Source organism: Emydura macquarii, unplaced genomic scaffold (assembly GCF_026122565.2).
Source record: "Emydura macquarii macquarii isolate MOO-44397 ecotype Brisbane River unplaced genomic scaffold, CSIRO-AGI_Emac_v2 contig_1313, whole genome shotgun sequence".
NCBI lineage: Eukaryota > Metazoa > Chordata > Testudines > Chelidae > Emydura > Emydura macquarii.
Window position 1 is genome coordinate 148335 of NW_027131450.1, and position 8575 is coordinate 156909.

Genomic DNA, 8575 nt, shown 5'->3' on the forward strand with positions numbered 1-8575 from the left:
GCGGAGCTGGGTGCACGGAACTGGGTGCACGGAGCGGGGCGCACGGAGCGGGGCGCGCAGAGCCGGGCGCACGGAGCGGGGCGCGCAGAGCCGGGCGCACGGAGCCGGGCGCACGGAGAGGGGCGCACGGAGAGGGGCGCGCAGAGCCGGGCGCACGGAGCGGGGCGCACGGAGAGGGGCGCACGGAGCTGGGTGCACGGAGCGGGGCGCACGGAGCTGGGCGCGCAGAGCGGGGCGCACGGAGCTGGGCGCACGGAGCTGGGCGCGCAGAGCGGGGCGCACGGAGCTGCCCGGCGGACATGGCTCCTTGGCCGCCGGGCAATGCCACCTCGTGGGGGGACGCGGGGCCAGCAGGCGAGGGCGCTAACTGCACCGGGGCCGCCAGCCTGAGCCGGCAGTGGGCCGTCGGGGCCGCCCTGAGCCTGACGGTGCTGGTGATCGTGGCCGGCAACCTGCTGGTGATCCTGGCCATCGCCAAGACGCCGCGCCTGCAGACCATGACCAACGTGTTCATCACCTCGCTGGCCTGCGCCGACCTGATCATGGGCCTGCTGGTGGTGCCGCCCGGCGCCACCATCGTGCTGAGCGGCCACTGGCCCTACGGCACCACGGGCTGCGAGCTGTGGACCTCGCTGGACGTGCTGTGCGTCACGGCCAGCATCGAGACCCTGTGCGCCATCGCCGTGGACCGCTACCTGGCCATCACCTGGCCGCTGCAGTACGAAGCGCTGGTGACCAAGGGCCGGGCGCGGGCCGTGGTCTGCCTGGTCTGGGCCATCTCCGCCTTCGTCTCCTTCCTGCCCATCATGAACCACTGGTGGCGGGACGGGGCGGACGAGGACGCGCTGCGCTGCTACCAGAACCCCCGCTGCTGCGACTTCGTCACCAACCTGCCCTACGCCATCTTCTCCTCCAGCATCTCCTTCTACCTGCCGCTGCTGGTCATGCTCTTCGTCTACGCGCGCGTCTTCGCCGTGGCCAGCCGGCAGGTCCGGCTCATCCAGAAGGACAAGGTCCGCTTCCTCCCGGGGCCGCCCCGCGCCCAGGGCCTCCCCCGGCGGAGGAGACCCTCCCGCCTCCTGGCCATCCGGGAGCACAAGGCGCTCAAGACCCTGGGCATCATCATGGGCACCTTCACGCTCTGCTGGCTGCCCTTCTTCGTGGCCAACGTGGTGCGGGTCTTCTACAGGTCGCTCATCCCCGGCCAGGCCTTCCTCTTCCTCAACTGGCTGGGCTACGTCAACTCGGCCTTCAACCCCATCATCTACTGCCGCAGCCCCGACTTCAGGGGCGCCTTCCAGAAGCTGCTCTGCTGCCCGCGCAGCGCCGAGCGCCGGCTGCACGCCGTGCCCAGGGACCTGCGGCGCTGCCCGTGCGCCTTCGCTGCCCAAGGCGCCTCCCCGGGGCAGAGCAAGCCGGTGGCGCCGGGGCGGCAGCCCGCGGGGGAGGAGGAGGAGGAGGACGGGGGAAGCAGCAGCAGCAGCAGCCGCTCCAGCAGCAGGTCGGAGGAGACCAGCTTCTCCCACCGCAAGAGCAACGGGCATGGCCATGCCCAGCGCCCCCTCAGGGAGGCCCAGCTGCAGGGCACCCAGACCACGCTGTGCCCGGCGCTGGAAGAGTAGGTATCGGCGGCCAGAGCCAGAGAAGCGGCAGAGGGACCGGGGGGGGGAGGGTGATTACAGCTGGGCCAGGGCGAGCCCCTGGGTGTGCAAAGACCCGGGAGCCGGGGCCGGGAGAAGGGTCGCCTGCGGGGTGCAGGAGGCGAGCTGCAGCCAGATCTGGAGGAGTTTTAGCCGTCAGCCTGTCTGCAGAGCCGCGGTTGCAGAGGCTCGGCCGCGCTTCCACCCCAGGCTCCGCGTCGTCCGTTGATTGAACGCAGGCTGAGGTTTCCATTTCACACCGGGACGGGCCTTTCCCTAGCGAAGCCAAGTCTCTGCTCGGACAGCTTCACAGGACAGCGCAAAGTGCGAGCGGTGCAGCCGCTGTTTATCTATCGGTTGTGCAGGCTTTATACAGGGCAGGGATCCTTACTTCGGCAACAGATGGGCGGCAGAGATGTCCGGGCCAGCGGCTGGGGCTGGTAGAGGGACCTGGGGACAGTGCAGTGATTCACTTCCAAATTGCAGTGGACTTGGGAAAGCTCTGACACTATCTGAAAGGGAATGAAGGCCGGATTGCAAAGGTCTTTGGGCACCTGGCATTCAGATGACACTCAGTGGGCTTTTCAAAAGCACCTCGCTTTAAACATCTGGCATTGCATCTGCATTTCCCTGCTTCCGGGGTGATTTGCTTTAGTCCCTGATTTTCAGTCTAATCTAATCTAACCTAGCCTCATTCTTTAGACATTTCTAGTGCCCCATCCGATCTGAAAATTAGAGCTTCTGGGGGCTTTAATAACTCAATACAATGTCAGGGGTAAACAGGAAAAGTGCGGGGCTTTGAGTGTTCCAGCAAGCTTTACTTACAATGAAATTAGCTGCACACACACACACACATAAGGCATTTTCTTTCATAAACAAAAACACAGAAGAAATTGGAGTTCGGTCACTTTTCTTCATAAATAGCATCCGGTAACTTTTTGCAGAGAACAGGAACTTTCATTGTATCTTTGCTCAGTTCTGGAGCTGTAGTTGGAATAAGCTTTTAGTTGCACTCTGGTGGGAGGGCTGTATTTCTCACTTCTCGTCCAAAGCACCGTGTTCTCTTGTGGTGCATTGCCAACAGGAGCCTGGGGCCTGCAGCCCTCAGTGAGTCCATCCACAGGGGATCTCCCATTACAGCCAACAGGAGTTCTGCTTCCATAAGGACTAAACAGAGTAATCAAAATCTACCTGTCCATATCTACTAGCATAACCCCATCACCCCGGTATTTAAACTCCATTCACAGACTAGACATCCGTTTCCGATCAGTGACACTATCCACCACAGACACTTTGAAGCTCCTAGGGATTGTTGACTAGGAATAATTACTTTTATTATTCATTCTTAGTCGTACTATTTATTTTCAGGCCAAACCTGGAAGTCCCGACTGAGTCCTAGAACTGATTAAAAACGTTTTCACGGGGCTTTTTTTTTTTTTTGGAAATTTCTACTGGGTTTGCAAAACTTTGAAATTTCATCAAAATGTTTCAATTGTCAGTTGTTTTCACGCAGCTCCGAAGGTAGTCAGCCCGCTCCGCACACACCCGCGTGCAACACTTTTCAATGACATTTTTAATTGGAAAAAAAAAATTGGAGGAGGAGGGTTGTTGGTCAAAAATAGAGCATTCATTGCCATGTTTTGCCCTGCTTGAAAGTCGGCAAATTTTGATTACTCTGTTTAGGCCTTACTGAAGCAGAACTCTGGTTGGCTGTAATGGGAGAATCAACTCACTGAGGGCTTCAGGTGCCAGGCTTGTGTTGGCAGTGCACCACAAGAGAACACGGTGCTTTGAGAAACGCGTGAGACATACCAGGCACCTGATGGGAGACTTTGCTGTGGGCATCAGACAACAGCAATAGAAGGGGGATCATTTCAGGGGCACAAAGGCATAGAGGCACGGTTAGTGAAGATATAAGGGAAGCCATAAAGTACCGGCCTCACAGAAGAAGAGGGTTTTAAGGAGTGATTAATCCATTACATACTCCCTGATTCACTTCTCATAGAAGCAGTCAGTTTCATGCGCGGTGTCTGTTAGTGCAGAGCGATAGACTGTAGCTGTGATAAGTTTAATAGGTGGGAGAAAGCCTGAGTGACTGGCACTTTTAAGAGATGGTGTGTCTGTTCTGGAGTGCAAATCAGCCCAAATGAAGCACGGTTATTCTGGAGAACACGTTGCACCGGATACAATTTCTCAGGGTCTTCAAGATGGGTGAAATCTTGGTCCTATTGAAATCAGTGGCAAAAACCCCACTGACTTCAGGATTCCACTCAGGGTCTTTTGCATCTTTAAGCAAATGTCGCCATGAGTCATATTTGTTTGGCTCTTCCCTTGCTGTATCCATTATAAAAGTGCACAAGCAAATGATAGAAATTACCTGTAAAAATCCTGATTATTAATTTACTGTCCTTCTTTTTTTTTTTTTCCTAAAGATTTACCTGCAAGGAAGCAAAAGCAGGTCCTTGAGCATGCTTGAAAAGGAAAGAAAAAGAGAAGAATGTAAGTATAGATATTTTATTGCCTGGAAAATGTTGTGATATTCCAGCTACTGGTGGGGTCAAATTTTTAAAAGAGCTCATGGCCAGATTTCCAAGTGCTCGGTGTCAGGTCTTCGAAAGAGCCAAGCACCAAACATGCATCCAATGGGCGGAGCTTTTCTGAAAATCTGGCCACTTATTTAAGCTTTGTGAATGGAATTTCACATCAGTTTTGCAAAAAGATTCATACAAAGAACCCACAGCACTGCATTTCCTTTGGAAGTTGTTTAGCCGAGTGAAGTATCATTTTAATACATGGTCACCGCTCTACAATTTAATGTGGAATTATCACAGCATTATCTAATAATTAGTACATAAAGATAAGGTAGGAATGGGCAAAAGCCAGGTTCCTATTGTCATTGACATAAATGGAAGTTAAGACCCTAAATACGTTCCAGGATTAGAGGCAAAATGCTTTGGCACCCTTTGGGATGGAAGGCATTGTAGAAATGTTTGTCTGTAAATCAGTTTGGATAAAATGAGCACCGGTGACGGGTGATGTTCAGCATTGGGTTTGGAGAATGTCAACACATTCTGTTGCTTCTAACTTTCTCCAAACTGTTTGGTTGTGTAAAATGGGGCTTCAGAACAGAGTTCCTCGTGAGAGCTCTGGGACCTAGGCTTCTATTCCCAGCTGGAAACGAGGGGAAAAACCACCAGATGCAAACATTTGGGAACCTTAAAGATCACTCAGTCCAAATGTTGCGCTAATAGTTGAAGGTACAGAGGGCTGCTTATCTGATCATTATTGATTCCCTTGGTGCTAATGAGACCCACCTCAAATCTATGCCCCACAAGTGACCTGGGGGAGAAACTTTTCTGAGACTTGAAGAAATTCTCTCCCCTGTTTTGGTTTATCGGTTTGTGCTGCCCCCCTGGGTCTCCTGAAGTATGTCTGGGCTGAAAGCGGAGATAGTGAAATGTCACCCGAACGCATAGAAGTATCTTGGCCCATCTGGAGTTGGGAAGTACCAGGGAGATTTCCAGAGTCAAAGAAGTTCAGAAACCAAGGTGCCATGCCATTTGGGGTTTGCCCAGTCTATCTTAGCAGCAGCTGCACCTCGGCTCATTGGAAGTGCAGCTTCCCATTGTGTCAGTACAGCCCTGCACGCTCCTGTGGATGGTGTGGGCCCTGATCCAGCAAAGCACGTAAGCACATGCTTTACTTTAAGGGTGTGAGCAGTGCCATTGATTGCTGTGTTACTCTCTAGATAACTAACACGCTTGTGTGCATCGGTTGTATATTCTGTTGCTTCCACGGGATGCATTTATTTGACTTCAGTGGTTCTTAAGCACGAGCTTCACGTTCAGCATCTGCTTAAGAGCTTTGCCACGTCAGATGCTGACATCTCGAGAGTGGCTTTGATTATCCATCGTTTTTGTTCAGACCTCATCCACGATTTTCCTTTCACACTACAGTCAATTCTTTCTTCTTCCTTTCTTTCAGGAACGTGTCAAGGCCCCTCCACCTGGCCGTTGCTCTGGGTTTGTGTGCCAGCTACTATCCACCTGAAAAGAGGAAATGATGCATGTAGATCCATCATAGTTTTACTTTTGAGGTTGACTCAGGTATTTTGAACGCACATACCTTAATTTCCTGCCTATTTCTTCAGGGTTGGACATAGCGGAGAGGAAACTGTACCTTAAAGAAAAGTGTTACAGAGGGGTGGCATCTCTTTAAAACAATCATTCCCGTACGTATGGCAAATGTGCAGGAAAGAGGTGGGCTCTTGCTGTCATTCGTTGTTTTCAGTAAGAGCTCTTGACAAGTGTTGGAATTATACCCGGGTCCCAGAGGGCTAAGCCGAAATATCTTAATATTACTTCAGCATCGGAATTCTGGAACCAGGTCTAGAAACAACTCCAGCGCCTCTGGTGATGTGACGCTGCACTCCATGTGAGAGACCTCCCTCTCCAAGGCGAGGCAGCTGAATTCCAGTGCTGCTCAGGACACGGGTTAGCTCAGGAACTGACCAGCCTAAATGTGAACAGTGTGTGTAATCTCCAAAGATGCTCCAAGGGAAGAAGGCATGAGGATGTTTCCTGTATAGATTGCAAGAGAAATTACTACCTCAGGAGCAGTACTTCAGGATGCAATTGGAGTTTGCCTTTGATAGCCAGAGCTTTCTACCCTCCAGCATGGATTCACACCTAGCGCGGCCCTGAAAGCGCTGGGGTTTTGATACACTGGGCCCGATTCTCCCCTGTGCTTGTTGCTGTCATTTACAGCTGTGCACAAGGGGTGTGAAATGCTACCGAAGCAGAATACGCAGGAATAGCTGACTACAGCAGGTGCGATGCTGGGAGAATCGGCTCAGGATGCTGAGATAATGTACCGGCTGAGCATTGATTTGCTATCTGAGATGTTTTGGGTTGTAAATACGATAGTCACTTGTAAATAAAAAGATATATACCTAAAACCATTCTTAAGTACGGATGTCTTTCTTGGACATGGGAAGAACTGTGCATGGTTCTTCTCAGAACTGGCTTTGGAGCAGTCTACATTACGGGAACAATGTAGCTCCGCTGGTTAGATTCCAGTGAAGTAACCCTATTTCTATCCCCTAGGGTGGCTTTGCTGATACAGATATGGGCTTCAACAGGCAAGCAAAGAGCTGATGCGCATAGCTGCTCAGGGCAGGAGCGCACACGTTTCAGCCCTGGAAAAGGGAGATTTTCCAAGGCATAAAGGGCAGTTCGACACCCCACTCTCAGGGCTGGTTTACACTGGGAATTTACATTGGCATAACTACATTGCTCAGGGGTGAGAATTCTTCTATCATCCTAGCTACCACCTCTTGGGGGGGTGGAGTACCTGCGCCAATGAGCATAGACAGCGTCTGCGCTGAAGTACAACAGTGGTGCTGTAGCGTTTCAAGTGTAGACAAGCCCTCACTGACGTCCAATGGGAACTGGGCGCCTAACTCACAGGAACTCAGTGTTATTCAATGGAATTCAGCCTTTAGAGCAGGCAGCCCCTTTTTGGCCAGGAGAAATTTACATGAGAAGTAGTTGCAGCTACAGGAAACTCGGTAGCAGGGCAGTCCAGAGAGGTTCCACACGCCGCACCAGAGCGCAGCACACTGGCTCGTGTGAAATCAACAGAGCTCTGTGCATGCATGAGTGTTTGCTGGCCCAGACCTACTTCCAGACTCAAGACCATCATTTCCCATCAGGCTTTAAGATTTTGGCAAGTGCTCAAGCTTGTGTTCGAGACCCCAGATTAATGCTTGCTTTGCCTTCACCTCATCCCGTTAGCCAGGGTCGGCAGTGCAGACCCACAGATCATGTCTGATCGGCACAACTTTAACAAACTGGTGGGGCAGGCCTGAGGTTTTTGGTTTGAAATCAAAGTTTTCCTTCTCCTGGGATCCCAGCTCAGTCCAGGCATAATAAACACTTCCGAGAGCTAAGGGGGAATAGGCAATTATAACTCCTTCCACAGCAGCTGGAAGCAGTGCCACAAACAAAGGATTATTTGCTACATCAGGTGGGGGAAAAGCCCCTGGAGCAGATGTTGAATAGGCACAAGAAATCTTGGCCAATGTGCATGGAAGTGGAGTGATCAGCTCTCTCCTTCTGCTGGGGGCAGGTTCCTCTGGGCCATGTCTGCTGGCTCTTTAGACACCTCTGAGGAGCACCGAGCTCTGCTCCGTGTCCCCATCAGATTTGCTACTTTTGACCCTTTGACCTTCACACCTATTCCTGGTTTTTTCATTTGTTGTCCCACGTATTTAGTTGAGTCCGAGCCCAGTAGCTCCTCCCCTGAGGCTGAGGGAGGGGATTTTTGCGGTGGGTGGGCGCACCCCACCTCTCAGTACCCAATTGGACTGCTGGGGGTGAAATGGAAGGAGAACCTTAAAACAAAACTTGCCAAAATTTCTGCAGCCTCAAACCGGGTAGAACTTGGAGTTACTGCAGGATTTGCTTTGGGGTGAACATGCCCTGAAAAGCAACAAGCTTATTAGCAATAAAGAGCCTCTTGTGATACAAATGTTCACAGCAATTAACAAACAAGGGGAGAGAAATCCCGAGCCGAGATGGATAAGGGCCAGTTCAGCGGGAAGGTTCTTTAGCGTGTGGCTTCCAGCAGGTGTTCAGAAGGCATTCGCTGGACTTTACTGATCATTTGTCTTTCATGAAGTTCTTGTTGGTACCTTCCTTGGGGCTGTATTTAGCCTGGTCTCCGTGTCCAGCAAGAGTTGGCCAAGCAGCAATCCGCTTAATCTGCTGTAAGGGAGATCGAGGTTAGGTATTAGGCAAAACTTTCTGACTCTAAAGGTAATTATAGTGCTGGAATCCGTTACTGAGGGAGGTGGTGGAATCCCCATCACTGGAGGTTTTTAAGAACAGGTTAGATAGACACCTGTCAGGGATGGTCTAGGTGTACGTGGTCCT

At 51.9% G+C, this 8575-nt stretch overlaps 1 protein-coding gene across 1 annotated transcript; it reads left to right on the forward strand.

Annotated features, from left to right (window-relative positions):
• The first annotated feature begins 299 nt into the window (after positions 1-299).
• On the forward strand, positions 300-4106 carry ADRB3 (adrenoceptor beta 3). Its single transcript, XM_067550767.1, has 2 exons — positions 300-1618; positions 4073-4106. The coding sequence occupies exons 1-2, from the start codon at positions 300-302 to the stop codon at positions 4104-4106; spliced, it is 1353 nt and encodes a 450-aa protein (XP_067406868.1).
• Positions 4107-8575: the final 4469 nt, after the last annotated feature.

Bases quoted from the DNA above. Each gene is read 5' to 3' on its own strand.
- ADRB3 (XM_067550767.1), top strand. From the start codon at position 300: ATGGCTCCTTGGCCGCCGGGCAATGCCACCTCGTGGGGGGACGCGGGG. The intron at 1,619-4,072 runs GTAGGTATCGGC...TTTTTCCTAAAG, and splicing joins CTGTGCCCGGCGCTGGAAGA to ATTTACCTGCAAGGAAGCAA.